The sequence below is a fragment of the Mus musculus genome, chromosome 11 (genome assembly GCF_000001635.26).
Source record: "Mus musculus strain C57BL/6J chromosome 11, GRCm38.p6 C57BL/6J".
NCBI classification, from domain to species: Eukaryota; Metazoa; Chordata; class Mammalia; order Rodentia; family Muridae; genus Mus; species Mus musculus.
Genome location: NC_000077.6, coordinates 12,289,020 through 12,311,585, shown reverse-complemented (window position 1 = coordinate 12,311,585; position 22,566 = coordinate 12,289,020). Strand labels below are relative to the sequence as shown.

The 22,566-nt window shown below is 40.5% G+C and overlaps 1 protein-coding gene across 13 annotated transcripts in view; it reads left to right on the top strand.

The window, feature by feature from the left end:
• Window positions 1-22,566, top strand: part of Cobl (cordon-bleu WH2 repeat) — a 228,347-nt gene that overhangs the window by 153,437 nt on the left and 52,344 nt on the right. For 9 of the 13 annotated variants that reach the window (XM_011243655.3, XM_011243651.3, XM_011243653.3 and 6 more), the window contains 2 exons: window positions 1,834-1,972; window positions 4,458-4,628. In XM_011243655.3, the coding sequence (XP_011241957.1) occupies window positions 1,834-1,972; window positions 4,458-4,628 (310 nt within the window). Of the gene's footprint in view, window positions 1-1,833; window positions 1,973-4,457; window positions 4,629-15,018; window positions 15,226-22,566 lie in introns of those variants that run through there. The other 4 variants (XM_006514485.4, XM_030245514.1, XM_011243656.2 and 1 more) reach the window with 2 other exon arrangements.

Here is a 22,566-nt window from a genome sequence, read left to right as displayed (position 1 = left end):
TCAGGGCTGGGCACGGGGCAACACGTAAGGACTTCGTATGTTCTGTGTGAGAATGTTGAACCACAGTGGCTTTGAGGTAAAGAACCTGTTGATGAGAATGCACTCCTGAGGGGACTGATAGTGGATGATGATTGAAGTCTCAGATTGCAGCTTTGGAATCATAATGGAGAAGACAAATCAGCCCTTGTGTGTATAAGAACTAACTCCCTATCTTTTGGAGCAGCACGTCAGAACTCACAAATCAAGACAGTGTAGGAACTGTCCTCTGTGGTAAAACAGTGAATTCTAAAGGAAGGTGTTTTCTGTGGATGCTACTAAAGTGGAAGTGCTAACTAAGTGTCGTTGACAACTAAGCTTTGAAGGGTTATTTGAGTTTGTTTGGTTGTTTTCTTTTTTTTTTCCTTTTTTTTTTTTTTTTGTTTTTTTTTTGAGACAGGGTTTCCTCTGTGTAGCCCTGGCTGTCCTAGAACTCAGTTTGTAGATCAGACTGGCCTTGAACTCAGAAATCCTCCTGCCTCTGCCTCCTGAGTGCTGGGATTAAAGGCGTATGCCACCATGCCCAGCTTTGGCTGTTTTCTTATGCAAAGTATAACAAAGAACTTTGAGCACATAACAAGATTGTTGTGGTATATTACAGAGCCAGGAAATAAAAAGCATCACTTTTAAAAGAGAAAAAATTAAAATTAGAAAAAAAAGATATGCCTATAGTTAGTACTTGCTCTAAACAAAATGATTTTTTTCACCTTTTATTGGCATATACATTCACTGTTTCACCATAGAGGTTTGCATATTTTATAGTAAATATATATTACTGTTAATATTTATAAATGTTTTACAGATATACACACACGCACCCTTCTAGTTAAGAAAGGAGGATTATTGTAGCTTAGTGCTGTATCAATTCTATGTTCTAATATTCATGAAGCATGTTTAAATTACCAGAGAGCACCCACATCAGAGCTGTGGTACTAGTGGTTGATGCATAGGCTCCAGCCCTGGAAAGCTTTAGTAATGGTTAGGCAGGACCTTACTATGAGGAACTGAAGACAAGAAAGAGTGGAGTCATCCTCTGCTCTTATGCCCTTCCTTTTCAATGAATCTCAATCAAGTGACACGAACGAGTTGTAACTTTGACTGCTAGGAGGACAGGAAAATAATTGAGTCCTTCAGAAGCAAAGAGTTGTGATCAGTGAGTCACAGACTTTACTTTCACTGGGGATACCTGCCCACGCTGCTGGTAGTGTTAGAATTCCATTTTCATCCCATCCGAGGCACAGCTGGATATCTGTTCTAGAATGGGAGACTGATATCCCCATCTTGGTCTGAAGGCCCCATATAGAGATGCTTCACTGTGGGCCTAGATGCAGAGTAGGCATGGTGTGGCTTGTGCTGGGCCTGGTTGTTCTGGGATGTCTGCAGGAAGAGGAAGAGTGGGATCTAAGCTTCCATCTACAAGCACGTCTCCTATTTCAGGATGAATAAGTTAATTCTTTGTTCTTCAGTAAGGACAAACTACATTTTCTTATTCATATGCTTAGGAAAGTCTGCAAGTCTCCAAAAATGCCTAGAAAATAGGCACTTCTTGCACAAAATAGGGAACTAGGGAATTTGGAAGTAACCCTGCCACTTCAGGTCTACACCAAAGCATGAAAGACCACAGCTGCTTAAGAGAAGCATAATTGGACAAGCAGTGTGACAGCTCTCCTTTTATGGCCATGCCACCCAGAGCCTGCCTCTGAGGGGCATGCATTCCATGTGTGTTTTGCCTCTTACAGACCAACTAATCCTTTTACAGACCAGCTAATCCTTGCTGTCCTTTATTGTGCTTCCTAGGCCTCCCTCAGCTCACAGGCTGATCTCCAGAAGAAGAAGAGGCGGGCGCCAGCTCCTCCTCCACCACAGCAGCCACCACCAAGTCCTGTGGTCCCCAACCGCAAGGAAGATAAGGAAGAGAACAGGAAGAGCACAGTGGGTGAGTGAATGTGGCCTGCTCTGTGCATGTCTGGGATGCTTGCTTTAAGACACTCTTGTTAACCCTGGCAGTGGTGTCCTTGTTAACTACATTAACCAGAAAGCAAGTATGCTAAAGAATGTCTGGAAATGACTAGCTCTGAATTGCCTTAATATCTTATTTACACTGAGGAAGGCATAAAGGATGTGAAGATAGTGGAGAGGATGGAATGTGGTTAAAGAACGCAGAACCCGAGGAGACAGTGACAAGTGGGGCTCATGTGAGTGGCTGTGGCATGTGTTGCTGACTGGAGGATATGTGTAGAGGCTGTTTGAAAAGTCGTCTGTCATTCGAAAGACATCTTAGACCTCTCATGGTATATAGAATTTTTGCCTTCCTAACCTGAATGTCTGAAATCTGAAATTCTTCAGAATCTGAAACCATTTGAACACCAACATGATACCACAAACTTGTACCATGGAGCTTGGTTTTATGAACAAAATTATTTTAAAATTACATAAAATTACCGTCAGATTCTCTCTATATAAATTATAAATGAATTTTATATTTAGACTTGAGTTCCATCACCAAGATATCTCATCATGTATATGTAAATGTTCTATAATTAGAAAAATCTGAAATCCAAAACACCTCTGGTTCCGAGCATTTGGATGTTAGCCTATGGGTCCCCATTTATACACTGCTGATACAGCTAGCAAAGACCCAATGCTGAGAGTAAGAGAACTCAAAAGAACCAGTATAGAGTCTTTGACACCTCTAAGCAAGGAGTAACCTGTAAGATCATTATACCCCACCCTTGTGTGCTACAGATCATAGGAGACAACACTAAGGGCTGGACCTCCAAGATCCATGAGCCTCGGGAGGCTCATTTTTGTTTTAAAATCTTTTAGTATCCACTATTTCACTGTAGTAAGAATATAACCAGTTATTGCAGAGAAGGGATTAGAACTTTGCAGCATTGGATTCTCTGGTTAAAATTTCCATTAGAACCCTGGCTGAAGCCATGAGCCATTCACAGTTTCCGACAGTCCATTGTTTCCCCATCGACAACAAGTCTTTAGCCCCACAGGGACAATACTCCCAATCATAAGTGGTTGCACTGTCAAATTCTTAAATGTTAATAAGGGTGAGTTGGCTGTTGGTCAGCATTCTTTGCTTTACTCAGTACTTTATTTGTAATGCCTGGCATCTCATATCCTGAGAATCAGTTATCCTAAGAAGTAACAACCTGTGTTTTATATCTGTTCTTCCCATTTCCCAGAGGAATATATTGTCAGAATAAAAAAGAAGGGGTGGAGAGATGGCTCAGAGATAAAGGCTTCTGCCACCAAGCCTCATACCTGAGTTTGATCCTGGGAACCTGTGCAGAGAACTTCCACAGGTTATCCTCTGACATCCACATGCAAGTGATGCCCAGACCCATACTCATGTGTGTAAATACATATACACTAAATAGCCAGACAAATAAATGTGTAAACATACATAAACTAAACAAATGAACACACAAAGGTACAAACAAACATATACTAAATAAATAACAAATAAATAGAATAAAAAGGTTCATTTAAAGAAGCATTCTTTAAAAGATTGAAAAGCACAACAAACAATTACCAGTTCATTTGAACTGTGCTATTCTATTTCATGATGAGAGCCCTTTCCTCCCTTCAAGCTCTCCTCCTCCTTTTTATGAACAAACAGCTCAATTTTAAGGGAGAAATTGTGGGAATGTTTTAGAAATACATACTTTAAGTAGCATGTCAATTTGTTAAATCAGCTTCCAAACCCAACACCCCATTTCTAGTCAAGGGAGGACCAAAGCCTCATATTCCCTGAACCTGGGCCCATGCTGGACACGAGATCAGCTGGTGGCCATAGATGCCAACAGAGATGTGAGACATATGTCTAAAACTTAAAACTGTACTAACATCCCTTCATTGAGAGAGATTACAAAGAGAAGATGTGGATGGTGGCAGTTTGCCATGCTTCCTCCTACCCAGTCCTAGACTTGTTTGTGGGGACAAGAGAATCCAGAATCCCTTTCTTTCTAAGAATAACGTTGCCCTTTGAGGACAGGGGCTGGTAGACAGGTCTTGTGGTTACTGCTAGGTAAATGGCTTTGATATTGGGTGTGACTGTTCTAATGCAGAGGGAGCTGGAATTTGGCATTGTGTATGGCTGGCTTGGTGCAGACTGAGGCTGAAGTTGAAATTGAACATGGCTGTTTTGGTATTTGACTTGGTATTGAATGTGATTTGTTTAGCATTAGATTTGGTATTGGGCGTGACCACTTTTTGGTATAAAATTTGATGTTGTATACATATGCTTTGTTGTAGGATTTGGTATTGGATATGGCTGGTTTGGTGCAGAGTGGTGTGGGGTGTGGTGTTGAGTGTGACTGGTTTTATGTCTGGTGAGCAATAGCAGTACACCATTCGTTAAAAGATAGGACCTCCTTTGGCTTAACCTTTGAATCCTTCCCATGTAGGTGTTGGACGTCAGGTGCCACAAAAGCCTCCCAGAGGCACAGCTCGGGGCCCACCCCAGTTAGTGCTCCCCCCGCCCCCACCCTACCCTCCTCCTGACACAGATGTGACAGAGCCTGTCACCTTTCCTGGGGAAGGCGCTGGTTCCGAGACCTCAGAGCTGAGACCCAAACGTACGTGCCTCTTGTTGCCATTCCAGCTATGTGTTGACCATCTGTCTTTCTGGTCTCTACTGGTATAAAGCTGTGTTCAGACATTCCCTTCTTGCTTTTGGACATCTGTACCTTTCCTTTCCAAATGCTCAATGCAATGCATCTAGCTTCACAGAGAATGCACTGTGAATGTCACACAGTAGCTTGTAAGAATGATGTAGTCAGTCAGTGGTTCCTACTGCCGTTAGACTTGAGCTGAAGCAGTGCTCATGAGTAGACAGTCGGTGAGGAGCTGATGCTCTTGGGGTTGGGAGTTTCTTAAGAATGTGTACAGATAGCAACAACCTCTGGCAGAACAAACTTTGCCAGTTTGCTGATGCTCACTCAGGGTGGATATGGATGCATATCAGGGTAGTTGGTGTCCAGGAATTGCAAGGATGACGTTTATAAGTCAGCTTTGAACCATGACCAGTGGCTAGGCATTGGAACGCTTCTCTGTAAGTCAAAGAAACCAGATCAGCCAAAGAAGAAGCAGCTTTAGTCTATCCACAGCCAGAACTAGTGTTCTGTTTTGCATTTGTTTCTCACTATGCCCTGTCTCCCCTCAAAGTCTCTTGGGATTCTCTTTGGATGTTAATAAGTATGAATAGCATTCCTACTTTGAGATGGATAAGAGCTATACAAGCCATACATGTTTGGAAGGCATTTCCTGACATCAGGCCTGTGACAGTGCTTCTCGAAAAGCAGGCTTCTTCATAGACCATGGATTCTAATGGTGCAGTGTCATACTGAGGTAGCCCAGTTAGCAATATCTGAATAATCCTGTACTGTAGGAAGTTTGTGCTTTTCCACTATTGCACTTACCTTTTACTGTCTTTGAAAGTGATAATTTCCTGCCGGCTAACTTATTTCCTTTCTTTGGGCAAAATAATGGTGATTCAGTTTACTGTTTTCTACAAGTAGTTCTTATTCCTTTCAACTATTTTTATCCTCTTTATATTGAGCATGTTTCTTCACGCAAACAAATTGTAGGTATTTGATATTTAAGAATCAACTAAAAATGCTGGAGAAGTGGTTAAAAGCAATCGTTGCTCTTGCAGAGGACCTAGGTTCTTTTTCCAGCACTTACATCATGACTCACAAACATCTTATAAAGTTATTCTGACTTCCATGGACACCAGGCATGCACATGGTACACATACATACATGCAGGAAACTACTAATACACATGAAAGTAAAAATAAATAAATCTTTAAAGAAGAATCAACTAGATAGCTATCAATAAAATGCTAGCTTTGTCACCTCAAACCATTGTGGCATCTCTGAAGAGCCCCCTCACACCAAGGCACATAGCGATTTCAGAGGCCAACTCTATGACTGTTAATCCTCACTCACAGTGTCACCTCCCTAGTGGGGACAAGTGAATAGGATTTGCTGAGTGAGCCCAGTAAGCTCACTTCATGAAGAGAAGACACCTACAAGATCTGCAGTATAGTGGTCTACAAAGGGTGGAAGAGCCAGGTAAAGGCCTGAACCATATCCTCAACTTGCCTTTCTGCAGACCCTCATACTTATGACACCCAGCAGGCAGGCTAGGGCTGTAGACAGATCCCATCCTGCCCTGAGAATTCCTCAGTGGTCTGAAGGGTATGGAATAAAGCAGCAGACAGTTAGAAAACTTGATGTCCTCTTGCCCTGTGGCTCAGTTTCTCATCCTATGGTAACTGCCTTCTGTCTTTGAGTTTACTTCTCCAGATACGGCATTTCTTAGCCCTACACATCATCAATCACCTTTCTTCCGTCCTCCCCTACCCACAAGGACACATGTAATAGAGTAGACTTAGAGGCCCCAGAAGCCATTAGATGAGTCAACAAATGCCATTCTGTTCAGTCTTCCTTGGCCCCTGCAATCCAGTCCAGCCCCTCGGACATGCCTGAGTCCATTCCTTTCTCCTGTGTGTGCACCAGAATCTTAAGTATTCAATGAAAAGCTGTCATGTTGCCTAATTAGCAGAACTGGCCTGTCAGTTGCTTACAACATTGAAAATGGATCACCCACCCAATCAGGCAGACTACAACTTGCCTTTTTTAATTCAGGATTTAAAAAATAGGAAAAAAGAAAAAAAGGAAATGTTGTTCCATAAAGCAGCCATCTAGTTACTCCTCTAACCTTGTCTTGTGAAAGGCAAAAGTGGTGGGCATATAAAGTATTATACGCTCCTCACCTACTCTCCTAATCAGAATTCTGGCTGCTTGAGGCCACATGGATTCTTAGCAGAGATATTTTCATGCTACCTCCAAACTCCTATGTATCTCCTCCTGCTTTCATTTTTAAAACATCATTCCTCATAAAGGAATTTCCATGCCTTCAGTGGGATCTTGAGTATCTCACACATGGCATCTCATATAGACTCCACCTTAGCGCTACTATCTGAGGAAATTAAGCCTGAATGTCTTATGTAATGTTGTGAAAATGTCTTACCAAAGGACCTCAGCCCTCTGTCTTGCTTTGTTTACCACATACTCTTTCTTGCATTGAGCTGAAGTCGTCCATGGGACACTTTGGTTTTTGCATACCCATTGTGATTTGTACAGCAGATGTAATTACCATGAAGTTGTTAGTCTTTCTTGGAAGTAGTAAGCTCAACTAACCTTCCTAAGTTTGAGAAGTGATGGATTTTTACACAGATGTGGGAAGGCATGGAGCAGGTTCTTAGAACTCTGTGCTGTTTTGATCACTCCTACTCTACCTTTCTGTTTCAATCATTCCCTCCCTAGCTTTTATAAATACTTGATCAATGGCCATGAAACCACACTTACCTATAATGGGAAAAAACAGAAAGACAGGATCTATGTGTATACTCTTGCACAGATGTGAGACTTTTGAACATATTTAGGGTTAAGAGCTCAGAAGACAGAGAAAACAGCCATACATGTGCGAGCTTTGCTTTAAGAGTCCACCTGTTACTGCCTGTTCACAAGCCCAACTTGGATGATTCCAGCCTAGATACAGGTTAATATGAGTTCTATACATGCCAGATTGTCAAGCAAGCTGCATTATCTATATACATCCTGCTGTTTATGAGCAAGACTACCATCTTTCTGGCTTGAGATTTTCTAGGCCCTTTGCTTGTCCTGTATTACAGATGTATATGCCTAAGGTAGTTGAAGGTTATTTTCTTACTTATGTTTTTGTTCATCTTTTTAAAAATATTTTTATTATTACGTATTTTCCTCAATTACATTTAGAATGCTATCCCAAAAGTCCCCCATACCCTCCCCCCCCCACTTCCCTACCCACCCATTCCCATTTTTTGGCCCTGGCATTCCCCTGTACTGGGGCATATAAAGTTTGCGTGTCCAATGGGCCTCTCTTTCCAGTGATGGCCGACTAGGCCATCTTTTGATACATATGCAGCTAGAGTTTGTTCATCTTTAAAGTTGGTTCTTGATATAGTAAAAATCACTCTCCCATTCAGCTTTGTTATACTGACATCTGCTTGAAGCTAGAGAGAATTCAGCAATATCATCCTAACTATACTTTAGAATATTCTCAGTAAGTCAACATTCGGTTAAAGACCTTTTACTTAAGAAAGATTGAAAATCTCAGTGGAGTTCAGTATACCTTTTCTGCTTGCTTCTTTATTCTTTTGTTGGATCTAGTCCTTTAAATGTGAATACCTCTAGAATAGTTCCCAATGATATCCTCCTTATTAATTTCCTTTACTCGCCCTGGTGATTCTTAATAAAGAAAATAGGACAAAGTAGTCATGAGACCCTTATCACTTCCAAGAAGAGCATAGAGGATAGCTGTGGCTTTAAGCTTAGATACCCATTCCACTCCTTTCTTTTGGAGCTACCTGGATGTCATAAGTGAGCTGCTTTCACGAGACCTTGTGGTAATGGACTAAAGCCCTATGTCCACTGAGCACAAGACTAGATCCTCCCAGTGGCCCATTGAGTTAATGTGGAAGAAGACTCTCACTAGTATAGCCCACACATGTTGGATCCCTTGACTGGATCTTGTGGAAGACCTTATGCCACGATCATCTGGCTAAGTATGCCTGGTTTCCAGGCATTCTGCAAAAGTATGAAATAATACATGCCATTGCTTTAAGCTGGTGTGTATTAGTGGAGTTTGTTTGGTAGCAGTAATTAACTAATACTAGTGATAAGTAAATGAAGCCTGTCTTTATGGGCTGCTGTCTCTCTCCAATGAGGGAACGTCATTTCACAGAGCAGGGGTGGCAGAAATGGGCCCAAACTGGTCACCAGAGATCCAGGTATGATTTCCTTCTTAGGTCTTAGGTCTCAAGCAAGAAGCATGTGGTTCTTTCTTGGGTCACATCTAGACACTAGATGTTTCAGTCACAGAAGACTGTCTCTTCTAATAACTCTGTAGGAGGAAGGTAACTCATTGAAAAGTATCTTCATGGCTCATTGATCACATTGGGTAATACATTGGCCTAACACCTGACATGAGTGACATTACCTTAAGTGAACCAGGCCTATCCAGACAGTAAGGTTAGAACCAGCTCTGCTCAAGAGATAAGGAAGTTGATGAGCAGCAGATACCATGGTTAATATTGTGTACACAGCTAAGCCTCCGGTTTGGTTGTTATCTGAAGAGCATAATATAGTGTGTTAGCAAGTAAAAGAGAAGTGTCCATTGGGAAAGGACATATGTAAGAGTAGCCACAAAGACAGTACGGCCAAGCAAGTGAAAGCCAAAAATCACCAGGGAACACTCCTTCTTGAGAAGGAGCAGTGTCACCCAGGACAAGCCACCTCAGACTTTGTGTCTAGCCATATGTCTCCTTTTCTGCTTTTACAGAGCAGAGGAAATACTGATAGAATGCTGAGCATCAGAACACAGCCATCCTGCCTCACCTGCACAGATCTGTTCCATAGATTCAGATGCCATGATCTGAATGGACTGGAAAGTTCCCGACACAGTACATATACCTTAATTTTAGATTCTCCTAAACCTTGTGATGAAATTTCATAGCATCCATCTTTGTCCTGCCTAGGACCTGTACCGTCCCTTTGTCCCTGTATTCACACTATTGCCGCCTTTAGTGTCACTTGGTAGCATCTCCATTTTAAGAATAACTATAGGAATACTGTAGCATCCATGTTCAAATAAACTTTATTTTCCTTAATAATGACCCCAAGATATGAGGGTGCTATCAATTCAGACATGCTTACTTTAAATGAAGGAAAAGAAAATTACATGTTGCACTTGCTAAGATCTATGGTAAAGATTTAAATTCAACACACACGCATGCATATGTCTATGTCTCTGAATAGTTTTAAGTACTTTAATATTCTCAGTACTTTCTGGCTTCCAGTGGGGAATTTAGAACGCATTCTTTGTGGCTGAAGATGGATATTATACACCTACATAGTATCCAGAGACTAGAGAATCTGGCTTCTAGATAATCTTGGTAATAAGAAGATAGAAAAGTAGTGTTGGTAGTGTTGTGTATCTTAACTCATAAATCCTAATAATGTTAGGTGTTTAAAATTACTCCTGCTTTAGAAAACATTCTTTCATATTCCTAAGTAAGTTAACTATAATCAAAGCATGGCCTTTTAAAAAGCCAACAGAAAGCAGATGTGAAGTTTCCTCTGTCAGAGAATAAGGTCTTGCTTCTGCCAGCCATTGTCTATACCTACCTAGAATTAAGCTTCCTTTTCTATGAGCCATGAAGTCAGCTCCTTCATGGTCAAAACATCTTGCAGATTCTGCACAAATGAATGCCATAGATGATGAAGAAGAGTGATTAAGCTCCATAGCTTCCCAAACCCTCCTGTTACCCAGTTTGTCTTCAACATGACTGTGTGTGAATGGTTCTTAACATAATTTTAAGAGCAGGAGACTAATAGCTCTCTGCTCTGTATTCTTTAATCTTGTTCATATTAATAAGCTTTCATATTTCCCATTAGATATCTACTTACACATGCAAGCACTTTATATGCATGTCTAAGCCAATAATACTGTGTGTATTTGGATTTTGCTTCATAGCTTTCTAACCAGCTTCCATTCTGCCAGCGTTTGAATCTGCTCTAATGAATCACTTTTGTAGAACTATCCCATGAGTTGCACTGAACTGTTTATTTTCAGGATTTACAGTACAATCATAATTGGGCTACTAATGGCTCATCAGTTACAGATTCCAGTTAGAAGGCCCTGGGGATTTTCAGATAGAGCACATGGAGCTCATACTGAAGCATTGCTTTAAATTTTTTAATTAAATTATTCAATGACTATCATTTTTGTACACATTTTCTGTACATACTTTGAGGAAATAAGTCTTTCTGTGGATATATGTTTACAAGAGAATTGGCAAAGAATTATAGTGGCGTAGAAAAAATGAGGTCATTTTCTCCTGCTCTCAGCAGTAGCAACCACTGTAGTGTTCTGATTTTAAATTGAAATCACTTCTGGGTCTTTTGGCTAAGATCATGTGTAGAATCCTCTTTTAAATTTGAACAGAAACCCTATTCTAAAACACGTTAAGGAAATTCTAAGCCAGGGGGAAAGGATCAGAGAGAACAATTAGCATTTTGAATTAAAAGTTGGTCATTTGAGTGTGATTGATGAAAAATGAACAATAATAATCCATACTTCAGGCAAGTGACTCAGCAGAGATGCTAAGAACCGAGAGATTTGGAGCATAGCCTGGCAGTTTGCAGATGCAGGCATGTGATCTAACTGTACTCTGGGAGCAAATGCTCACAAAGGGATGGTGACTGGTAACAACTAGAGCCTGAACAGAGAGCCTGAAGCTTGTGAGATGAGGCAGCATTTTGGCAGATGCCTTTAAACCTGGGTCTGTGCTCCTAAGTCACCTAATCTCTTGTTCTAAAATTCAGCCCCCACCCCCAATTAAATATGTCTGCTTTTAAAAACAAACCTGTTAATTGCAAAGCTCCTTGAAGTCTGCAACTGGGTAGACATAAGAGCAAGCACAGCGACGTTCACTTGTTCACTTGCCCTTTTCTCCTATTGATTTGTTACTTTCCTGGTCATGGCAAGGGAGCTGGCTGCACAGCTGCTCCTGCTGCCATGGGAAAAGGCAGAGCATCCAGGAAAACAGGAAATGGATTGTGAGCGAATAGCCTGTTCCATAAAACAGCAGGAAAGTATTGACTGTGGGAGCAGAGTCTGTCCCTGACTAGATCTTCAGCTTGTTATTTTTGTACCTTGGACGTTATTATCCACCCCCCTAGAACTAATATAGGATGTTCTTTAAAATAGAAGTAAGGAAAGCTACAGTCTATGTAGAGCATTGAAGAAAAAGGAAATTTGGTAATTTAATTCTTCTTGGTAATTATTTTTAGCACATCTTGTCCCTAACTTGGAAGAGATTTAAAGAATTAAATGGCAATGCAGTGGAATTGGCCTATGCCAGCACATGAAAGCAGATTGTGCAAAGTCCAAGAAACTTATAAGCCAATTACTGAATAGAATTATTAATTAAAAATGTTAAGAGTGATTTTTTTCATTTTTTTATTCTTTGAGAATTTTATACAATGCTGTTTGATCATTTTCATCTCCCCCCCCCCCAACTCCTCTCAGTTCTTCCCCTTTTCTTAACTACCAAATTTGTTTCTCCTTTTGGTTGTTTTCAAACTATGTACAGTTTATATTGGACAGTTTATGTGTAGCCCTTTGTTCGGGTGTAGTTGCCCTAATAGAGGTTACACCGTTAAGAAGACTGACTCTCCCTCTCCCGGCAATTGCTAATAACTCCTTAGCTAGGTGCCGCACTTCATGTCCACTTCTGTCCTCGCTATGCTGGGATGTGGTCTGGTTTGATCTTGTTCAGGTTTTGTGCACACAGTCAGAACCGCTGTGAGTTCATCTGTGCAACTGTCCTACTACGTCTGGAAAAATTTTTTAGTTATCTACCCCTCTGCCTCTTAAAGTCTTTTATTCCTTCTTCCACCATGATCCTTGACTTTTCAGAGAAAGCAATGTACAGATGTTCCATTTAGGGCTGAGAGGATTTAAAGCAAGGGAAGATAGAATACTGGGCCATAAGGCTAGGGGGGAATAATGGACAGAAAGGATAAATAGGTTGAGGAATGTAAGAACAGGATAGAGGAGAGAATATAGGGATGGAGAACAATACTAAAGATATTTTAGTAAAGTCATATGAAACCTACTACTTCTAAAATATACGCACACACAAATATAATGACTTTAAGTGAAATTACCCTGCAACAGAGCAGTAATGTAATTGTTAAACACCATATGCTTACAAATAAAAAGCTTGGTGCCATGTATGGGTTACTACTCTTGGAGTTGTTGGAGAATGAGGTCCCAAAGGCCCTCAGGTAATAGTAATATTATCAGTGCTCTTGGTTGCCCTCCAGAACTTGATGGTAAGAACCTTTCCCTGCAGACACCACAAACTGGAGTAATAGAACACGAACAAATCAAACTGGCACTCACCTGGAAGCCTCATCCCTTACAGCTAGCTTTTATAGTTCTGAAGATGCACTATGCATGCTACTAGAGCAGAAAAGTAATTATCAGCCTTATCCAGCTGTGACTCCTGCAAGCCACAATAATCATTGGCTTAACAGTACGTGCAGTGGTGGCACAATATTATGGGAGTAACCAACTATTTTCTGATTGGATTTAAAGCCTACTTCACTTCACATGATGAAATCCATACCTGGTACCATTATTGAGAGCCTAAGGCCAGGCATCTCGAGGTCCTAGGAAAGAACCTAGTGAAGAATCAGTACAGTATTAAACCAACTCATCACAATCTATTGTTAAACAGTAGATTAGTTTATCTCTCAGCTCTAATCAGGGAATGTTATTTGTACTATAAGTGGTGATTAAGACAGAGATACACCTTTGTGAGATACACATTTATATAAGCTGACTGCTATAAATTAAGGCATTTAGCAAAAGTTAATGAAAGCATTCTGTAAGAATCAATTGGTTATATAAAACTTATAAAAACAGTATTACATATTTTGTTTCTTATAAATATTGTGCTTCCTATCAATAGTGCAACACTACTTATAATTATTTATACTTTTCTTGCTGGACAGCTGGTTACTATTTATCGTTACAAAGAAATACCAAATGTAAATAAATAAAATAGAGAAAAGAAGTAAAATTTTCAGGAAACCTAGAGACAAGTTTATCTTTATTTTTCACAAATAAGTAAAGCACTGTGTTGACTAAAATAATTATACCCTTAGTGTCTTAAATCTTTACCTCATAGCATGAAATCAAGTTAGGAATAAAACTTTTTAAACATGAAGTGTTTTGAGAACTTCTTTCTGGATTACATAAATTTAAGTCCTTCGAAGAAATAAGGAGTGGCCGTATAAGTGTTTAGGGATGCTGAAAAGAACATTAAGTACTGTTGCTTCCTTTTGTCAGTTAAAGGAAATATGGTCTATGCTCTGAGCACTTTCATCTCCCTTAGGGAGCCATGTGCCATAGTGTAAATCCTAAGTCCTTGATTTCAGTCCCTAACCAAAAGACCTTAAAACTTCAAACTACTTCCCTGCGGAAGTCCTTTCTATTGCAGGTCAGTCTTGCCCTAAAGAAAACAGAAACTTAAGATTCAAACATTGGACCCCAGCATACACTAATGCTTCATGTCTATCTCCAACTCCATGAACTCTCACTTCTAAATTTGTGCTTGGGCTCAGCCTAGCATCAGCAGCATCAAGAAGGGATATCTAAACATGAGAACATTATAAAGCAAGACCACCCATTTCTCATTAGTTCTACAAGTAGTTTAGACATTTTCCAACAGGTAGTCCTGCTTCTAACTGGAGAGCTATTAGCATTTACAAAGAGCTGCTGGGAGTTGGGAAATCAGTTTCTTCAGCCCCCTGAGAGGGTCCCGTGCCCTCAACAGATGATCCTATACCCATGTCTGTAATGGAAACACTAAAGTGAACCCAATGGATATTTTAAGTGCATACATGAAGTTGAGAACAAGAAGTGGTAGGGTAGTAGCAAGGAGTTGAGAAGGAAGAACTTGGGAGGGTATATTTTGTCAAAACTCATTATATACATGTATGAAATTCTCAAACGATAAAACACTAAAATAGATGAGGTAGGAAATGACTTTTTCCTTCCAACTAATAGGTGTTATTGCTGTTTTATTTGGTAAGCTGAAAGACCTACAGTGAGTGCAATGACAGTTATAACACATTTTTCACTGGAGATGAATTCTACTGCCGGATCAATAGACCTCTTTTAACAACGTATCTGGAAAAAGACTAAAAAAAGCAATGCTGACGTCAATTGGCCAACACCACTCTGTGTGCAATGTTAAATCTCCAGGGTTGAAGTGCATGATACCAGCAGGCGGTTGTTCCACCAAGACTTTACATTCATGTTTGCCATCTATTTCCTCTACAGTTTATTGCTGTGCGTCGTTCCCTACGCATGCCAAGCGTTCCTGATGGACAGGCTTCTTCCTGCCTCAGGCTTTTCCTGGTATCTCTGCTGTCCTCGCTCTGATGTTGCTGTCATTCTTCGTTCTCCCACTTTCAGGACAAAAAGTGTTCATTTGTACCTCCCATTACTTTCTTTAGAATTTACATATAAATGCAAAAATGACAAAGACTTGTTTGAGGTTCATTTTTTTTTCTTTGAAGGGGTAAGGACTTTGCAATATGAATTTTAAGTTGATAATATTGACTTATCTGAAATCCCCGGGTACTTGTATTTCTTACTGTTAAGTATACTGCTTTATCTGAATATATCCTTTTTGTATTCAATGTTATCTTCCAGAATTTAGTCTCCGTTTTCCTCAAACATAGATTGTATACATGATTTTTCTGGTATTGTCAATTTGAACTGAATAGACATATTCCACCTACCTTGTGAAACAAAGTATTGAACACGTGCACTCTCACCTTCTGGAACCTAGGATCTAGGATTTTCCACATGTCAGTTCATCACTTCAACTCCTTGAGGTATCTGTAGTTTTCCCATTATTCTGTCCTATGCCAGTCAGCTAGTTTACAGAACAAATGAAAAGGGGAGATGTTTTTTCCTTCACCTGCATTATTCATCCATTCTTCTTTTCCATTCGAGACTCATCAAGAATTTACCTGGTACTAGGCATTGTCTGGATTGCCAGAAAATAAAAGTAGATAACAAACACATGGGTTTTACTTAGCTGTGCAAGGGAGAAATGGTGTCTTTCATTTGACAAATCCTGGTTCTAAGATTTATACAGATGGCAGGGATGCCAAAGAATATAACAGCTATGTCTACAAGGGGCTTTGGCTCTTCCAAGATCCCTGTGCAACCGTGCGGAAACTGACGTACTTACTGTCACTCCCATCATCCAAGACAGAATAGGTAAGAAGGATCATATTTAACATGCAAGGTTAAGCAGAAAGGGCAAATGTTTCTTGCTTACTTTGATCAACTTTTTTTAATGTACAAAGATACGTTTGATCTGGAGAGGTTTTTCATGTTTCTCTCCAGAAGAATCTTTTAAAGGTTGTGCTTAGAGTAATTTTTACCTACAAGATTGTTGTCTTGTTGATCACAATGAAAACATTAGCTGAAAACTATAGGAATGATCTTAGCCGATGCTGGTATGTGTGTGTGCTGAAACAATACAAGCTGGAGCTACAGGAAACCTATACAGTTGAGGGAAAGCCAAAAATTAATGAGAATCTCTCTCTTTCTGTCTCTGTCTCTCTCTGTCTCTATCTTCTCTCTTTTTCTCTCTCTCAAAAAAGTCCTTTGTCTTTTTGTTTCTTTTCTTTTTTATTTTCCTTTTTGCATTGAAATAAAGGACTTTTGTCTGGTCAATAGCAGTCATTTAACCTCAGATCATTAAGTGGGAAATCTAAACAAGAAAGGTAATGTTTATAAAATGGTGGGAAAGCATCAGGATTTATGAGCCAGACATTCAAGCTTGTAGATGATTGTATATAATTACAGCAATAAGCATTTTTGTTTTGTTTTTTGTTTTTTTGGTTTTTCAAGACAGGGTTTCTCTGTGTAGCCCTGGCTGTCCTGGAACTCACTTTGTAGACCAGGCTGGCCTCAAACTCAGAAATCTGCCTGCCTCTGCCTCCCAAGTGCTGGGATTAGCAATAAGCATTTATTGGAGAAGTATCTATTATACAGAAGAAAGGTGGCAGCAAAACTTGAGCACAGAGGGAAGAGTGATGCTGCCTATGAAATCCTTGGCTAAAGTGTAGGAGATATGGGGAAAAAAAAAGGGTGAGAACAGAGTTTCCACAGACACACATCCATACTACACAAACATGAAGGGAAAACAGTTAAGTACATGACAAACACAGCTTGACTGCAAAAGTTCCACTTACAGGATCATAAAGGTCACCTATGACATGGATGGCTAGTCTCTGACACTCCCTGGTTTACCTCTATGACAGAACACCCGAAACCCTGATACAATAAAGTCAGACAGATTAGTATCTGCTATACATTATACTAGAGTCTTATAAAAATTAGAAACATTAATTTCCCCCAGTGCATCTGCCTTTCAGAAAGGCTTCTCCTCTCTGACTTACTCCAGAACCCATCCATGACTTTGTAGGCTACGCCTTCTCCTGATAAGCCAGCTGGAGAAAAAACATGTAATGCCTTTTCTCCATAATGTTGTGCATGCTATCAGTAAAAGATGATAGTTCCCATGTCCTGACTGGAGACCCACAAATCAAGCAGACTAGTCACTGACATGTCCCCTTGCACATTCATAGAACAGAAAGAGCCATGGAGAATATGTAATCCATAGTAAATGCCAAGGAAAAAGAAAAATTAGCTATACTTACTTGTCAGTTTTAATTGGCTTAAGCACGTCTGCTTTTACTATAGGGGTCTGTACAGTAGACAGGGAGACACACTGAGTCTGTAAATTGCATGTGTTTTGTCTCTGAATGTGAAGACTCTGAAAGCCTCTCATTTTAAGTAAAAGCTGTTAACTTTGCAGCTGAAATAATTTGGAGATCTTTTCCAACTGTTTACTCACTGGAATTTCATTTTCGCACCCATTATAATCAATCACACATTGCATCTGTGTTTGTGATGCTTATCAGCTGCTAATTTTCACAGTTTTTGTGTTAATTTGGATCCATAATATGATTCAGTTTGTTCACAACTTTTATAGTTCATATAATCAGATTCAAAATATTTCTATGTGCAAGCTAACATTTCCCATAACCAAACAAACTTTTTGCATTAGAGGTAGGATTATAGCCTTTAAAAAACAAGGATGAAGGTAAAGGCCTTCCACACAAGAATGCAAGGTTCATTTAAACATCACAATCAATTAGAAACTGTTAAGGTCCTAGAGTTCATCTAGTATAGAGTGTTTGCTGCTGGTCTTCTCTTTGAAGGTGTATGTGTGTGCGCATACTGTTGTATAATTCAGACTCAAGGGCTGTGGATCAGGGAAATAGTTCAAAATAATATTTACCTCATTAGTCGCAATGCCTAAACAACAAGCAAACTTCAAACATTTCACTGAAAACCAAGGCCTAACTAGTGCAAGTGTGAGGCTCAGGAAGCCTCTTTGGAATGAGGTCATCTTTCTCTTCATTGGCTGGATGGAGTCAGTACTTGCTGACGGAGTGGTCCCCTTTACATCGTCACTTCTATGTATATTCCAATTTTAAGACACTCAAGTAACGTCTAGCCTTTTGTCTTCTTCTTCTTCTTAAGGAAATAGTTCCTTTTATCATAATGCACGAAGCTGCATAACCATCAGAAGACAGTGTCTGCCAATAATCTCCAGTAAAGAACAGAAGAAAGGAAAGAGGAAAAGGACACAGAAAGAGGAAGAGCTTTCAGGATTATGAACATTGGATAGTTGTAAATTGAGTGAAAGGAGAAATGTGAGAGAAAAATAACCCAAACCTGAGTCCAGATGGAAGAATTGATGTGCACCACACATTCTTCTTGGGCCTGGAATAGACTAGAATTCAAGAACTCCTGCATCTTCTGGTGGGATATAGGAGGAAGTGGCCTAGGAGAAGGTAAAATATCCCCTGCCTCACACAAAGCTGAAAACAGGAGAAGGTCAAGCTGACTCCACCAGAGTGCGTGGCAGGGATACATATACACGCACATGCACATGCACACACACACATGCACGCACATGCACACACGGTGTGATTATAATTACATGGCCTTGCTGCTCAATAATGTTTCCTGTGTAAAAGTTTGGTTTAACTCAGAATGCTATTCCCTGCTGGAGCATATGAGAAGCCTTCCACACAGACCTATGTCCCTCCAGGCAAACTGAGCAGCAGGTGCCCCTCTGCTCAAAATGGAAGCCTTCTGGTCTCCTTGACCCTGACATTCATATTGGCACCTAGGACTCTTGGAGGTGCTGCCTTTCCACTTAGAGAATTAAAGGGAGAGTAATTGTGTCTTACAGTCAGGCTCCTCGCTGTCTGACCAGAGGTGGACAGAGGTGTAAAATTAAGTATATGCTATTAATAGAAGCTTCTGTTTGCGCAGGAGAATGGGTGGTTCTTGGTAGCAATAAAGAGCCTTTGTTTTCATGGCCAGTTTCTCTTTTTGCTATGTGCTGCCTGAACTCTGAAGCACCTCATTGACAGCCTCTCTTTCCAACATTTTTTTTCTTCTCCTCAGTTTTTTTTTTAAATAAGCAAACTTAATTTATGCCACAGTGTCTCAAACGTTTCTTTCTGTGATTCATAGCCATTTTTACTCTGCAAATATGCATATTTTGTGGACAAATAACACATTATTCACATATCTATATATACCACTGTATGTCAGTGTTATATATAAATCCAGTTAGGATTCTAGCAAAACATAGTTTCTAGTGACACTGTAAGTTAAATGAGAGGTAAAACACCATTCTAGGAGTTAACTAGGAGATTATTGAATTGTAGTTGTTGAAATTAATGTCCCTTATAATGAAGTTGCCTTGATCTAGGGAGAAGGAAAACTGGATAGGGCATGTATTCCATGTAGTCATCTAGATATATATATATATATATATATATATGAAAATGCAGATGTGTAAATATGCACACAAGAAGGTGACCTCTGTCCCCCTATCCGTTTCCAGAGGAAATGTGAGACTATTCTTAGTGTTGTTTTCTCCTGTCAGGGAGCCATAAATGTGTTGCTCATACATTTGTTAACCGTCCTCTTTGCTATCCTAACCCCACCTGACAGCCAACTGACAGGGCCAGCTTCAACCAGTCTCCTTCTGGGGAGTTGGCAGCGTGGGTGCCAGGGCAGAATCTTTCCAGGCTCCAGTGAGAAGTAATGCCCACCAACCCACATTCTTTGCAAGCTTGGTGGTCCCTAAGGGGCTGGTTTATTTAAGGCATCTTTGGAAAACAAGTGGTTTTGGCTGCATAAATACAACCACCAGGGGGAGCTCTGGTTATCCTGTTAGTGTACTGCTCTGCAGAATGGAAACAAAGATACAAAACATAAACCCCAGGGCTTTGCTTTTGTGCCGGTCACACAGAACAAGCAGGCTCGGTGACTACAGTCTTAAAGCTGGTCCCTCTCTAGTCGCACAAAGAATGAAATAAAGCCAAAAGAATCAACCGATTTGCCTGAAATCACACAGTTATGGGAAGGCCTGTACTCAGCTTAGTAGATTCTCCATCTGCTGCTGCTGAGGTGACTAGTATGTGGTCACATTATGACTGTGAGCTTATGTGTGTGTGTGTGTGTGTGTGTGTGTGTGTGTGCTACTATATCTTTGTATCATTTATACATATACACATGCATAATTTAGAAACACACTGATGCACACTGTAAACATATGTGGAGGCATACACAACACATATGAGTATCCATGTCATATACATTCATTGCCATGCATTCATCACTGTTGTGGGCACACTATGTCCATATGTACATTCGTAACACGTATACATTCATGCATGCAGACATAAGTGCACCGTGTGTGTGCACATCTCAGTGTATAAGCTGGCACAGTATATGATATTATTACCTTGTGCCTGCCAGTTTGCCTCACTCAAGATATTCATGAGTCTATGTTTGGCTTTGTAAGAAGAACTGTGAATCTGTCCATTTAGTTTTCCCAGGAATCGTTGTTGGCCTCTTTTATTGTCTGTCTTAGGTAACTATGACCAGATACCTAAGAAAACACCACTTAATGGAGGGAGAGTTTCTTTTGGAGCACATTTTGAGGTATCAGGGCATGTTAGCAGGAGCATGAGGCACTGGTCACGTTGCATCTTAGTTAAGAAGCAAAGAGTGAACAAGAGGTCGAGCCAGCTATGAAACATGAAGGCTCCACCCCTGATGACCAACATCCTCCAGCAAGGCTCTACCTCCTAAAGTTCCATAACCTTTAAAAGAAGCACTACCATTTGGAGAAAATGTATTGAAATGCATGGACATATGGAATACATTGTATATCAAACCACCATGATTCCTAATTTGCCACAAGAAGGAGGTCTGAAAATTGAGGAGAGCATGATCAAACCATCATTAAAATGGAGAGTTACCTATCTTTGGACAGGTCAGAATCTCATGCTATCATATTAATATGTTCCGGCTTCCTCCTTTATCATTAACTTTATACTTATTTCTGCATCCATTGGATGTTTGAAGCCTGTGGAGCACGTGACAACTAGAAGGTGGTACATAGTGGGTCTGCAAGAAGGACTCAGCTGGAGACGGACAGGGTTTTGTACTCCATGGATTCACTACTCATAGGGTAAAGGCATGAGGTAAAAAAAAAAGCTACTGGGGGCCCCCATTTTTATAGGTTAATTCTTCAATCTTTATCAGAGCCCTAACAAGTCAGAGCTATTGTTAACATCCTCAGTTTACAAATAAGAAAACTTTGGCACAGAGTAACTTGTCTGAGGCCAAAGACAAGTTCATCCCTATGCCTAGACTTGTTCCTTGCCAGTCATGTCCCACGCACTTAGCTTGTATTCTATTTCCTGCCTTCATTATGCCTGCCAGTGTATGGGCCGGTGTTGTGCATTGTCTCTGGCTTCCCCTTTTTACCTCTGAAAACTGCCCATATACCAACAAAAGGAGAACGCAGAGGATGGCAGCCCTTACCATTTGAGGTATACAGCCAGTGGTCTGGTCATATTTGAAGCTCATGGACTGGGTCCACAGCCACCAGTTGATATGTGTGTTAAAACTCTATCCAACAGCAAGTGCAGAGATTTAGCCAAATCACCATGCTTACATACTTCCCAGACATGGACAGTTCTCAAGACTAGACTTAGACTCTTCTCCTCAGCCACACCATACAAGAGTCCCCTGCCTTGCTGGGGCTGTTATTACATATCAGCAGCTCAAACAAGCCATGCCCTCTCTGCCAGCTCTGAAGGTTAAAAGTCTGTGATCGTGATGTCAATAGGTTAGTTCTTTCCAATGCTCGCTCATTGTTTGGCTCATGGATGACATTTCCTCCACTGCCTGCATAGGTCTTCCTTCTATTTTGGGGATCTAATCGCTTCATCTTTTAAGAATACAAGTCATATTGTCTCATGCAAAGAGGCCTGCCTATGGCCTGACTTACTCATTTACTACTGTAAAGCCCTTTTACACAAAATGTTTCATTCTGAATTTGCTGTGGTTCTATGTTTTTTTTAGAACAAATCTTGGACCATGATTGCTGTCATCATCTCGTGGTTGCTAAGGAGATAGTAGAGACAACAGAGTACGATGCACCCATGCATAATCATGGGACAATACTAGAACCTGACTCTAGGGACTTGGCCTTTTTCAAGCTACTAACTCTGCTGACTTTCTCCACTTACCATGACCCTGTCTCTGAAGAAGCCACTTTCCTGTGGGCATTCCTGTGCTTACCCTAACTGACTTTCATTCTGCTCACAGTATCTAGAGTAGCTGCAGTTCTGAACGCACTGACTTCCCCACTGACTAGCAGAGAAAACCTGTCCGTCGCAGGAGCTGCTTCCAGGGATGGTC